The 14,735-nt window shown below is 44.7% G+C and overlaps 1 protein-coding gene across 1 annotated transcript in view; it reads left to right on the top strand.

Moving 5' to 3' along the window:
- The first annotated feature begins 13,728 nt into the window (after positions 1 to 13,728).
- Positions 13,729 to 14,735, top strand: part of phactr4b (phosphatase and actin regulator 4b) — a 39,087-nt gene continuing 38,080 nt past the window's right edge. The window contains exon 1 of the mRNA XM_079503659.1: positions 13,729 to 13,812. Within this exon, the coding sequence (XP_079359785.1) occupies positions 13,740 to 13,812 (73 nt within the window). The 5' untranslated portion in view covers positions 13,729 to 13,739. The remainder of the gene's footprint in view (positions 13,813 to 14,735) is intronic.

Below are 14,735 nucleotides of genomic sequence, written 5' to 3'. Positions count from 1 at the left end.
CATAATGAGGTTTCCACTATATTATATTCTACTCCATTCGATGGCTTCAGCTTAGCTTTGACATTCTTGCTATACAGTCATGTTATATTGATGAAGCACGAGTAGCTTATCAACAGTGCATAAAATCAGACTTAACCCATTTTGGGCGGGAACCCCTTTTGCTGTTTTAAACATTATGTTATAATTTAGCTATTGAAAAATAGCAGATCTACGAGCTTGTAGGTCTGCTATTTTTGAAAAGTCATGAAAATGTGGCACAAATCTTTGAATATATATTTCAGAGCGAACATTTTTAACTAAAATATTGGCTTCTGGGGGGTCCCTGGAACTACATATTTTGAGATGGGGGTCCGTGGCCCAATAGACATAATTCTGGGGGTCCTCGACATGAAAAAGGTTGAGCACCACTGACATAGAAACATGGGTTTTTCAGAAAAAAATAGGATTTAGAAGCCTTTTTTTATCGACCTCAGTCCAAAATGCGTTAATGGCCTTGTAAATAGATGATGCATGCAGCCAAGGTGTGTAGCTGTATAAACAACCATGCTATCTGGATTGATGGCCTCCGTTCCCCATAAATCATTCCAGAGTGCGATACATAGCATTGACTGTAGGGGTAAAACGGTTCATCAGTTGACAGAAAATGTATTGGATTCTTGTAATTGAATAATCAATTTTGTTGATTATAATTGATGATTTATGTTTGGTTTTTCAATGTATGTTTTATTGAGAAACTGAAATATATACTGTACTAGATAGATAGATATACTCACTATTAAATAAATTGCAAAAAACTCCAGTGATTAGTTGCCGATTCGATTAATCGATTACTAAATTAGTTGACAACTAATTGAATAATCGATTCGATTACGATTAATCGATTAATCGTTGTAGCCCTATTGATAACGATTACTTTCTGTTTAGACCCAGGTATTCTGTTGTACATATCCATGTATGAATGCACCTGTCTGGAACACTACAGTAAAGTTTGGTAAGCAAAAGAACAGTGCAGATCTGCAGTCCCATAACACACTAAATAATTCACTGACAAACAATAATGTTGTAGTGGGTTACTGGGTTGGTTTTAGCTGCTGGAATATAATTAGCCTGGCAGAGGCTGACCAAGTAATAGTAATATTCTGGCTAATTGGTCATTCTCTCTTTCTCTCTCTCTTTCTCTTCTCTCTCTCTCTCTCTCTCTCTCTCTCTCTCTCTCTCTCTCTCTCTCTCTCTCTCTTATAAATTAATTTTCCCATCCTGACAGCCATTGGACTCTGGAGACCTACTTAATGCAGATAGACTGATTCATATTTAGATCTGATCTGTTTAATCTTTCACGTTTTTCATTATCTTCCTGTGTCCTCTGGGGGTCTCATTGTAACACCTCCCTCAATGTTTCCACTTCCTCCAACCTCAGTGCATTCACCTCCCACCCTTACTGCACACATGTCAAGACAACAAAACAAAAGTTTGGCATCGGTTTTTACTATGCTGCAGCAAACTACTGAAAGTTACAAAAACATTGAACTCTCACTTTCAGACATATAGGGCAGTATTATGCGTGTCTTAAGTACCAGGTCTTATTACTTAACTTAAGACCTGGAGGCGTGATCAATGCCATTTGGCTATTCTGCGTGGCCAAACAGCATTGACCACGCCTCCAGGTCTTAAGTTAAGTCTGGTACTTAAGACACGCATAATACTGCCCATAGCCAAATTCCAATACCCAAAATCTCGGCCACTCGCTCACTCCCACTCGATCACTCGGGGTCATTCCAGCTTGACCCGGAAATGGTTAACGTTCCGATTGTTAAAGTGCTCCATCGAGGAGGAGAGTGGAGTCGAGTGGAGGAGCCGAGTGGGCTCTCCGAGACCGCATAGAGCGAGTGTACATCAGGTGCAGGCTCGGTGGGGTATGTTGTCTCCTCGCTGCGGATTTCCGCATCACGTGTACATGTTTTTTTCCTTCTCCAGTGACATAAGTCCGCCTCCTCCACATGTGGCACAGAAAACACTGCTTGAAACCCGATACTATGCACCCCCCCACCCCCCATCCACTAGCTGCCGGCCGCTGCGGCTGATGAGACGCTGTCGCTGACCCAACACACAAATGCACGCACACACGCACACACATTAAACTAAAAAGCTTTGCCGTTTGTTGAAGAGACACATTTTCGCTGAATTAATAGAGCTTCAGAATGATACAGTAGCCTATAGCCTATGTGAAAGTGAAAGGACCACAACAAGCCACTGGCTTTATTGCGTTGTGTGATATAAGCATAATAAAAGTAGGCTATATTGTGCGCACCTCAAAAGCTATAGTTAATTTCTCTCTGTGCATGCCTGAATGCACAGACTGCTATGAATGACGGTGACAAAAATGTATTTATTTATATGTGGACTGAACTGAATATGTAAATCAGAGAGACTACCTATAATTCCTGTTATAGTGTCCGTTATTTGCAAAGACCGTCGGAGGAGGGACTGTCCGAGGAGGGGGGGGGGGGGGGGGGGGGGTATTTATACGAGCAAAAAGGAACGCGGGCTGCGGGCAGGTCAGGAATTCCCTTCACATTCACAATCATATAATATAAAAGTGTGCGCATCCTGGCGCTTATTCACTATTTCAGGAATAAATAGCCTTGTTGCACATGTTACCAATACATACACAGTGACATTGGCCTCGGTTTAATACATGCACAAAAATGAATTGTCTATTCTGTAGACTGTACGGCTCTGGGTTCAGAGTTCCAGTGATCCAGCTGTGTGACACTGTATTGTTCCACCACTTTTGCTTTGGCAATGTAAACGTATGTTTTCCCATGCCAATAAAGCCCTTTGAATTGAATTGAATTGATTCACGTCATAAGTGATCGCGGAATGTGCCGTCGCTTTGAAATGACAGCGGAGTACATTCCGATTCTAGAGGCAAATCCACTCCACCGTCTCCACCACTCTGTCCTCGCATCGAATCCTCTCCTCCTCCACTCCTCCTCGCTGGGGGCGGAGCCGAGGAGCGAGTGGAGGACGCGAGGGGAGTGAGCGAGTGTGAAAGTTGCGGTATTGGAATTTGGCTATAGTGTCTCTGTCTCTCTCTCTCTCTCTCTCTCTCTCTCTCTCTTGGCAGAGTTGGAATACACCTTTACCGCCTGTCCTTCCTTGAGCCCTGTGGGGGGAAAAAGGCAAAAAGCCCTCAGTCACAGAAAATCTGTTGACTTGGCAACACTATAAATACATTTTAAACGTGTTCTTGAGGTTTAATATTTGTCCTTCTGTCTATGATGATGACCCCTCTACATGACTCTGCACTGCTAGCTACGTTATTTTCCCCAGGAGCGTTGGGGAAGAGGAGTGCTTGTTTTTGTTACCGCAATGTCCTTAAATCACTTGATAACAAGGCCGGCGTACAGCGCGGCCTTCAGGCCCATGAACTGTGGCTCGAGTGAGTTGCAGACAAATGTTCATCGGCTGCTCGTGGCGACGAGCCGTGGTGGACGGAATCGTTTTATCATGTGACACAAAATTAATCCCTTCCTCCCGGCATGCTGGGGAATTATAATAATACATCACATTTATATTGCGATTTTCTTGGTTTCTTGGTCGCTTTACACGAACTAACAAAACAATTATGATAATACTTTGAGAGAATACTAGATTGAAAGGTTAAAAATTAAGCAAAGAAAACATTACAAATTTAAAGCCAAAGAGGACGATTGGAATAGGTTGGGAATGCGAGTCTGAAAAGGTGGGGGCGGCTTTGATGTGAGGCGGGAGTGAGTTCCAAAGGGAGGGGGCTACAACTGAGCAAGCCTCGTCACTTTCTTTGTCTTATTATTATATTATTATTATTATTATTATTATTATTATTATTATTATTGGGGATGTCCAGGAGGTTGGCATCACTAGAGCTGAGGCAGCAGGAGGGGGCGTGGCGTGGCGTTCCGTTCGAGGAGGTCAGAGAGGTGGGGGGCAGCTTTGTTGTTGAGAGCCTTGTAGGTCTATTATGTGTAAAGGCAAACCATATTGTGGAGTACACTGTAAGGGGCCGTGTCCACAGAAAAGTTTTTTTGTTTTTTAAAGCTGCCAGCCCAGTAATTCTTAGCAGAAAATACTAGTTGAACTTTTGGAGAGGAGCATCGCTCATCAGTGTCATGATTTGTCTCCTCCTGGCTGTGTCTGACAACCTGGTTATTTACGACTTGAATTTGAATCATTAGCACAACAATACTCATGAGAATGAGTCCATGTTATTTCTTCAGCTAGGCTATTTGTGGCACTAACGCACATGACACGATTGTTTGCGCACAACAACGGTTCAATCACTCAAGTCAATCCCTATGGAAATGCCAGTTAAAGGACAACATTCTTTCTATCAATTACACATGAAGCCTTGAATTCACAGAGATTTTTTGATTTTGTCACGTTCCTAAGCCAATCATTTGCTGACAAATATAAGAACGTATTCCTCCCTGTAGCATCCAGTAAGTATGGGATCAAATTATACAACATAACACAATGTTCTCTCCGGTGAATGACCCCGTCTCGCAAATATATCCTACGTTTTGGGCCATGACCCAAAACCTGAGAAACACCTTCACTTTGAAAGACCTCCTCACGCCTAAATGGAGCAAGACGGAGGGCCCCTGAGGCCGCGGTGCTTGACTCCTACCGTTCCCACACACTTGTTCTAAATGTTTGATAAGGTTGTTTATAGTGGATAGCGCTACAGAGCCTACAGTCCGTGGCTCCCACATTTATATTTGATTACTGTTCCCTGCCTCTGATTTGTCGGCCACCGATATAGGGCTATATATCTAATAGGGCTGATATATAATGAATAAACAATTTTAATTCTGTTTGCCTTTTAAAATTCCACAGAGCAGACAAACAACTTAATATACAAAGAATGTTATACAAAAATAAATAAATTCAGAAATAGCAAATGTATATGTTTCACAATGTATGAAAAATTTGTAAACGAGTATGACGATTATGCAAAAATAATTGCAATTATCTCAAATAATTGCGTTTAGGCGATTATGTAATAATTGTGACAGGCCTAGCCACCGATACAAATGGTCCCGGCGTGATCGGACAAATTTAGAAACTAAATCGGACCTTTTCATTATTTATTGTTTTGATTAAAATAGAGCTTACCAAATTCAAAGTCTGTCGCTTAGAATGTGCCTGATATACTATATAGTGAAACATACTGTATAGCTGATATATGTGCTGAATAATATGTGATGTACTAATAAGTGTGTAATAATAATGGGCAAACAATCAAACCCCAGTGTCACTATTGTATCTGTACACAGCCTGTACAGATGCAATAGTAGGTCAGAGTAATCATCTCATTTTCTTTAGATTTGTCGTTAACCGGCTGATCCTGACGAATAGAATCGGTGATCCATATCGGCTCTGAAAAATAGAATGGGTATTAATAACTGTTGTCTCATTCTGCTTTGTTTTTGCTTGTTTGTTTGTTTTTGTCAGAGGGGTTAGAGATGGGAGCAGACTGTTGCAGACCTGAAGAACCACCAGTCCTACTGCTGCTGAGGACCACGGCCATCTGAGCCCGATGACTTTCTGCAGCGTACGTATTTTACCCAGCTTTTCTCCCAATTCGTTTCTCCCCACACACTTCTGTGTTGTTACTGCTGTCGTATCCTACTGACTCAACGGGCATAGAGTCCTCGTCCGACTCCTCCCGCCCAACACTCCCTGCGGACAGGTGCCGCCCCCAGCCCGTAGGAGTACGTACAGTGACAAATAAAGGGCCTTTCTCGGCCCCACCTCTCTCCCTGTGTTTTAGGATCCAAGATGGCCGCAGCACCAGGAGGGGGTGGGGCAGAGGTGAGCGGGCGGGGTCGACATATGACCTCACGGGGCTGCATTCAAGACACTTGCCTTGTGTCTGACACCTGACTTGTATCTTAACACAGCTTTGATGGATGTGTTCTGCCTCCCTCCCCCCCATCAAACAAAATGTTTGGTCAAACCATATGGGGTTCCATTGGAAATGCATTGGAGTGGCCATTAAACACAGACACAAGACAACCGCAAGACAGGTGTCTTGAATTTGTGAACGCAGCCCAGTAAGGCCACCCCCTCCTGGTGCTGCGGCCATCTTGGATCCTAAAACACAGGGAGAGAGGTGGGGCCGAGAAAGGCGAATAGTAGACACTCGACAAAGCCGTCCGGCTGCACCACGGTGGATTCGAACCCACACCCTCCATGGTGGTGAGCAGGCACTTTACCACTGCGCCACCTGAGCTCCGAAATACCACTCTCAGTATTAGACATAAGGTTCCATTTCTACACACAACTCAAAGTTAGACGTCTGTAAGGGAATTGTTTACACTCTCAATTGCAAGAGTAGAGACACCAGCTCCACCTACTACAGATTATTGTCTCCACCAGGCCGAAGGCATGGGGAGAGAGTATGTTTTGCACTCCGTCCGTGTGTGTGTCCGTCCGTGTGTGTGTCCGTCCGTCCGTCCGTCCTTCCGTCCGTCTGTTACCAGCTAATCTCCGGCACCGTTAACCCGGTCGATGCCAAACTTTGCACACACACTCCCTGGATGCCAACGATGAACCTCTGCCCCACATTTTCCAGAACGGCCTGTTATAGCGCCACCATGAGGCAGCTTTTCACATGTTTTACCTAAAACTGCACCGATCTGCGTGAAACGTTGCATGCACACTCCCTAGAGGCCAAGGACAAATCTTTGACCTGCATTTTCCGCATCTGCCTTTTATAGCGCCACATTTTTTGATATTACTCCTCCAGATTCTGTCCAAAATTCTCACAAATCGTTACACAGTATCTCTATGGTCATGTGCTCAAGTCGGATCTGTCCGATATTTCATATTCCATCCTAATTGGTTATAATTGGCTTTCACAGTTTGCAAGATTGCCCCGTTTTGAACAAAAGCCTCAAATCATGAACGCAGCATGCAATTTACGTGAAATCTTTCACACATTTTCTTACTAGGCTGAGGAACCCTTTTCACATTGGCCTGTTATAGCGCCACCAACAGGTTGATTTTTGCAAAACACATTTTTGGAACAAAATGCCTCAAATCATCCAATTGCCATTAAAGGCGTATGAAGAAATGGCACCCTTTTCACATTGGCCTATTATAGTGCCACCAGGCACTCTGCATTTCCTCAACAAAATGAAGAAAAATGTTGCAAAAAACTAACAAACAAAAAAACATGTTTATATTACTCCTAAACATTTTGCCAAACATCTCACACGGTCCTATCCTCCTGGTGGAGACCTGTGCCCAGAAGGGCACTTTTTCTAGTTCTATTCTATTATACTCGGATTGCAGCTTTAAGGGACCGTGTTCACTGAGGCATATTTTCCTAGCTGAAAACGCAAAAGCGCTCACCTAAAAAGCAAACCGCCCGAGTTGAAAATATTTCAGCTCAAGCTTCAAGCAGCTTCAATCAGATATAAACGCCACACGTACTGTATATTATACGCGCTAGCGCAAAAAGAAACGCTCGGCACCATGGCACGCTGCTGGGGTTTCCATGGATTAAAGTACTCAGTTGCCATGACGGATTCCAGTCATTTTGATTCCATGTCTTCTAGGAAGCGTGTTCCACAATGACAATAGCAGATCCACAAGCGAAGCATTGAGAGCTTATAGATCTGCTATTTTCTGTTAAGATTAGAGAATTCGAAGTGGTCAAACATGTTCAGAAACATCTTCCGTGAAATCTTAATAGTCTCAGATATTCCATATAGAAGCAAAGGTTCAAAGCCTCAATCTGTGATTTCTTCACCTGGTTGACAGTATGTAGAACAGCAGGAACAATATTACTAAAACCTAATAATTTTACATATTGCTAATTGTTCAGGGAGCAGCGCTGGTGTGGGGCGCTCCTTTTCATACTGTTGTTTCATACAAATTGCACATTAGGACTTGGCTATACAAACATTCTCAGTCGTGAGATTTTATTTTGCTTTAATCCATGGGTTTCCAAAAAACGTGTCATTGTAAAAACCTACACTGCACCCAGGAAAAAAGGAAAACATATTGGTATTTGGTGGACACTGCCCCTAAGATTTCAATTCGGAATGCAAGCCACATGCTGTATCTGTAGAGCTGAATGATGTGAAAACGTCACCAAAGACGAGACCAACGTCGTATATTACTGGTGAATTGAGCGTGAAGCGATGGTGTGTCGACACGTTGGTTTGCCTCGCTGGGGTTAGCATGTGTCTCACATCAAACCTTTATGGCTAATCATGTTGTTTGTTCTTCTCCTTCTTTTTCAGGAACCGTTGGTCGTTGTGTGTCAGACTCTGTAATGGAAAATCGTGGTGAGTCCTTGCATGGTGATGGTGGTTGTGGTTTGTTAAGTGAAATGGCCCAGTAGGTGTTTATGGGACTGTCTCGACTCTCCGCCGAGTTTTATTTGCCACTTAGGTCTACACAGCATTAGGTCTTCTGGACCAGCCATTTGCGACCTGTGGGCCATACTGAGGCAGAGAAATATCTGCAACTCGGGGTGCTCCAACCTTTTACAGTCCCAGAGTTTTGACACGGCAGCAGCGCCCTGGACAGCGTGTGCACACAGTACAGACAGGCAGGGGGCGCGGGTCTTTGTTCATACGCAACCCTATCAGGGTTTTGAATGACGCGTAGGCCACAAATGCTTTCTGGTTTCTCAATGGGTTCCTGATCCAGAAACGTGGAGGGGACCACTGGTGTAGAAGGACAAAATGGAGGGGACCGAGTATAGGCCCCTGGGGGACGCCTGTCAACGATGTGCGTAGGGGTTGAGTGGTTAATTAATTTGGAAACGACACGCCCTGATGCTCTCATGCACACTCTCAGTAGTGACGTTTCTCTTTGTAGTACCTCCATAGGGTTCTCATTCCTAGAATAGGACCGTGTGTGTGTGTGTGTGTGTGTGTGTGTGTGTGTGTGTGTGTGTGTGTGTGTGTGGGTGTGTGGGTGTGGGTGTGTGTGTGTGTGTGTGTGTGTCTCTCTCATCCTGCCTTGCTGAAGCTGCCCTGGCCCAGTCTGTTATCCAGGTCAGGCCGGTAAGGTTCTGGGCTCATGCGGATTGGCCCAGCTCTCTGTTTGGAAGCCGGCCCGGTTGTGGAGCCTGTATGTGGGGCAACAGGGAAGAGAAACGGAACGCTTGCTTGTCTCACACTCCTCCAGCCCTCCATGTTTAGAAACAGCGGTGAATGCTTATACGTGGTGGAAAGTAACTAACTACATTTACTGTAGTGCTGTACTTAAGTAAAATGTTAAGGTATTTGTAGCTTACTTTACTTGAGTATTTACAATTTTCAATACTTTTTACTTCTACTCCACTACTATCTATCTTGGATCCAATTGTCTTTGTTTACTTTAACTCCACTATATTCATTTGAAATTTTTTGTTACCAGTTACATTGTATGAACCACTTCAGCCCTACATTTTGGCGACACATTATGAGCTTGTAGATCTGCTATTTTCAAAATATTTCTTTATACATTTGAAAACTTGAAATGCTGCATTCTGCACAATGAGTACTTTTACTTGTTTGATGCCAATTCTTTTGTACGTAGTACATTTAGAATTCTGGACTTTTACTTGTATTGTATGTACTGTATGTAGTATATCTACATTGCAGTAGGCCTATTGATACTTTTACTTTAGCAACTTATACGTTAGTAAAACATTTGAGTACTTTTTCCCCTCACACTCAGTGTCATCTAAAAGACACATCATAATCACAGCCATTCACTCTCCGGATTCCTCTGAAGACGGAGATATACAGGAGGTATTTGTCTGAAGACACCTTGAACCTCAATACTCTAAGAGTTTAGTTTGATTGATTGAATACTTTATTAATAGTGTGTTCGGGCGGGGCCCAAAAAGCTCCTTGGCAAAAGTAGTCAAAGTCAAGTCAAAGTCATACGATTTGTCACACACGTTACCGCAGTGAAATTTGTTCTCCGCATTTGACCCATCTCTTGGAGCGGTGAGCCGCACCCAAGGAGCGGTGAGCTGCAGCCGTGCCGCGCTCGGGAATCATTTGATTAGTAGATTTGACCCCCCAATCCAACCCATTGATGCTGAGTGTCAAGCAGGGAGGCATTGGGTCCCATTTTTACAGTCTTTGGTATGACCCGGCCGGGGATCGAACCCCGACCTCCCAGTTTCAGGGCGGACGCTCTAACCACAAGGCCACTGAGCTGGTAGGGCTGCACATATTGATTATTTGTAATGTATAAATAAGATCTACAAGCTCACAATGTGTCACATCACAACGCGTTGTAAGCTTGTAGATTGTCTATGTTCCTTTACCCCCCTCTTTTTTTCCCTTTTCACCTATAATGACATCTAGCTAAATTTGTTAATATACCGTCACGATCCTTTTAACTAATTCTTTTTTTAATGGAGGTATTTTTTATAAACTAAAAAAATATATATATTATTTTGGAGATGGGGGTTCTGCAGCCAAATACATTTTGGGGGTCCTTGACATGGAAAGTTTGAGAACCAGTGCAGACTTGGAGACTTGGAGATGCTCTTAGAGAAAATTGGTGCGGCGTGACAAATGCACGGCGCGCCATGAGCCGGTGGCGTGGTCGGCCATTAGCACTCCTCCGACTAGACGAGGCGAGGGTAGGAGAGGAGGCGCTGTGCTCTAATAGAGAGCTCCTCCATTCCTCCTTTTATTAACGAGTTCATTGACCTCTCTCTCACTCTGGTAATGGCGGCTGTAATTCTTCTGCTAGAATGCATGTGTTCGCTCTCGCCATAATTCACTTGTCGTGGGCTGAGAGAGGCAAGCGGTGGCACGCCTCCTCCCAAGATCCACCTGACCTTTACCTCGCTAAGTGTTACCTCGTTAGGCGACGAGGATGGATGTGGACTCAGGAGGTCCGTACCCTCTCGCTACCTTTTATATCGCATTGTCCCGCGACTCCCGCCCACTCTGCCCACTTACAGCCACTTGTACTGAACTGGAGCCGTGGTGTTGCACCACTTCACACTAAGTTCAAACCAAGCCTAGCTTAAATGGCTTTTAAGTCAAGCCATTTAACGAGGTGAAAACACAATAAAGTGAAAACACCTTCCAGAGTGGAAATCTTTGAGAACGCCGTTTTCTCCCTTCTCCATGTAAACAGGCAAAACAGTGAATCTGCAAAACTTATGACATCATGGCTCACGTTGGCTCACAGCGCATATGTTTATTACATTGATGCAGAGCCATATATGATATAATGGAGTTCCTGAACAAGCCTCCCTCCTCGCCTACAAAGCGCTGCTCATGGCTATAACCATCCCGTGACACGCTCTGCCTGCATGCTCTGTGCTGCCTGTCAGCCTGTGTGTCACCTCGATGCGTTAGTAGAAAGCAGGCAGCGAGCGACGTCCACAACCACGTTGTGTTCTGGAAGCGTCATTCAAAACCCTGATAGGGTTGCGTGAAGGGGGAGCTACCTGGTTCTTCTTCTTGTATGTGGGTGACTGGTCTATTTGGCAGCCTGTTACCGCCACCTAGCGACATTATAGCGTTTTCATAAAGTGTGCGTTCTCGTGTAAAGGGTCAATACAAAATTAGAACGCAACAGGACTTTGCTGTTTTATCTGGAGAGGGTCGCCGTCTAAAAGAGGCCGTAGTGTGAGGTGGTGCAACTGGCTCCTGAGCCACAGGCTACGAGGCTGTCTTTACTATGTCACTCTGTCGGCGACTGTGTGTCCGCTGGCAGAGGCCAGAGGCTGATGAAAACGACAAAACAAGCAACGCTTCTCAGAGAGCGCAGTTTTCCACCAGGGTTGCCTACCTTACCTAGGACCTGCAAACTTTAGAAATTCAGGTCATAGCCAATGGAATGGAATATGGAAAATCTGACGGATACATCTCAATCACATTACTGATTGTCTGGTTTCCGTTTAGTGGACAATACCAAAAGAGATGAGTTTATTATTATTTGCTTTATTGTACGACCTAATGGTTCAAGAGTTATAGGCCAAAACCTGAAGCGGGCTGGTGTAGCGCCACTACGGCGATACACCGTGGTGTGGAACACCAGTCTCTATAGGGGGTGGGCAGACAACTTTATCCCTTAAAGTTGCCCTTTCAAATGTTTTATCAATCTATTGAACTCCATTGCTAATCTCCGTCTAGCTTAGTTGGCGGTATGAATCCGTATTGTGTGCCAATATGTACTTCTAGGTATGAATAATCACATACAGTCACCGTATGGAATGTCTGCTCAGTCCTCAGTCCAGTGTAATTGAAATGTAAAAACCCGTAGAGTCTTTGTTAAATCACTGGCACCGCTTTTAAACATCCTCATTTAACCTGCGGTGACCTCGACCGTCACATGACTCACTCAGCCGTTGCCGGGGCCGTTCTTCATTCCCTCTTCATGCTTACATGACTACACATACACACACACACACGCACACACGCACACACGCACGCACACACGCACAGACACACAGACACACAGACACGCACACACGCACAGACACACACGCACAGACACAGACACACACAGACACACAGACACACAGACACAGACACGCACACACGCACAGACACACACACACACAGACACGCGCACACGCACAGACACACACACACACACACACACGCACACACACACACACACACACACACACACACACACACACACACACACACACACACACGCACGCTCACAACAAATTGAAAACATAAGCAGTCTTTTGCCCAGGAATGGTAGGCATTCTCTCTGTGAGTGCTGACCTGCTCCTGGAGCCAAAGTGGGAGGGAGGGTCGCTGAGCAGTGGTGTAAAGTAACTAATATAAGTACATTTACTCAAGGACTGCACTTAAGTACGATTTTGGAACGGAGCGGAGAAGGGAGTCGTGCTCCTGGAGGGGGGAGGGAGGAAGGGAGGGAGGGAGGGAGGGATAATTACTCTGAGGTTTTACTTTAAAAGCTACTTTTGATGCTTTTGAATTTGAATCCTGAAAAGTAACGGTTTTGGACATTAGGTTTCTACCTGACCATATATTCTTACAATATACAAGTTAAAAAATACTTCTTACTTGAGTAGTATTACAAAGTTATAGCCATAAAAGTAAAATGTTATTAAAAGCTTTCCCAATTTTGCCGTGCTTTTTCTTCTACAAGCTCACACACATGATGTGCTATCAGCTTGTAGATCTGTATTTTACAATAGAACAACGTATATGAACTAGGGCTTGAGTGCATGGTTTTCCTAAATAAAAATGTAAACGTGCAAAGTATCTAAACATTTTCAAATAACTAGTGAACTAAAAAGTACACTATCTGCCTCTCGGATGTAGTGGAGTAGAAGTATAGTACTGTATCTAAAAACGGACATAATTGTACTTGAGTACAACACTTGAGTAAATGTACTTAGTTACTTTCCACCACTTCGGGGGGAGGGAGGGGGGGGGCATATCTTTAGGAGATTGGAAGTGGGAGGGAGAGGGAGAGAGAGAGAGGGGGGAGGAGTACACGGTGAAGAGGTAGAGAGAGAGAAACGGGAGAAGAAGAAGAAGAAGAAGGAAAACATTAGTGCAAAGGCAGCAGAGAGGGGAAGTCATCGGGAGGACGGAGGCTACAGCAGGACGTCATCGGAGCCCAAGGAGGAGCAGGGGGCAGGTGTGGCCCTCTACCCGACCCCAGTGTAGAGAGCACATTCCTGGGTAGGAGAGAGAGAGAGAGAGGCCCCTCCGTGGGGCTGGATCATGGGACAGAGCCTTCGTCTGGAGACCCCGGCTCAGGACCCACCACCGCAACAGCAGCACAACAACAATGGTGGTGAGTGTCTCCTCTCCTCTCCTCTCTCGCACTTTGTGCGTATGTTTTAACGCAGGCTTTTTGGACAGACTCTTGTCTTGTCTCTCTCTCTCTCACATGCTCGTTAATATGCCCTCGACTCCGCGCCAGTAAGTGCTTCCCGTGCCCAGCCGCCGTCAAGTGGTTCATTTGGTTATGTTATTACGTTTCTGAACCACAGCTACTTCAGTGAGGTCAACGAGGAGAGGAGGGGAGGGGAGAGGAGAGGAGAGGAGAGGAGAGGAGAGGAGAGGAGAGGAGAGGAGAGGAGAGGAGAGGAGAGGAGAGGAGAGGAGAGGAGGGGGTGGAGGTTGCGTAATCATCAGTGATGTGCTCTGTGCTGCTCTTACTCTCAGTCTCTCTCTCTCTCTCTGTCCAGGGAATGTTAAATCAGTGATTCTCATTCAAGTGTTTTTCTTTTGAAGGACCACCAGTTTGATATCGTTGCTGTCGAGCAGAAACCTATCTCCATATAACAACATTTTGTGTTTTTTCGTAAATTTAACGCTCCACTTGATCACACAAAAGTATCAAAAGTATCAGATCTGTTACAGTATTTGATACGATTGTTTCTTTAAAGAGTATAAGGGTGCATTTGGTCCCATGTTGTACAACACTCTGTCTGTCTGTCTGTCTGTCTGTCTGTCTGTCTGTCTGTCTGTCTGTCTGTCTGTCTGTCTGTCTGTCTGTCTGTCTGTCTGTCTGTCTGTCTGTCTGTCTGTCTGTCTGTATCTCTCTCTCTCTCTCTCTCTCTCTCTCTCTCTCTCTCTCTCTCTCTGTGTTAAATCATCAAGATCAGATGGATGACATGCTGCTGAGTTGGTTTTCACCCACACATGTGACACCATAATGTCATGTGTGTTGTTGCGGTGCGAGATTAGACGCACACGTGCAACTCACCGTGG

Source organism: Electrona antarctica (genome assembly GCF_951216825.1).
Source record: "Electrona antarctica genome assembly, chromosome: 6".
In the NCBI taxonomy this organism is placed as follows: Eukaryota; Metazoa; Chordata; class Actinopteri; order Myctophiformes; family Myctophidae; genus Electrona; species Electrona antarctica.
Note: the sequence above shows the minus strand (reverse complement) of the source record. Positions and strands in the feature narration are given on the sequence as shown.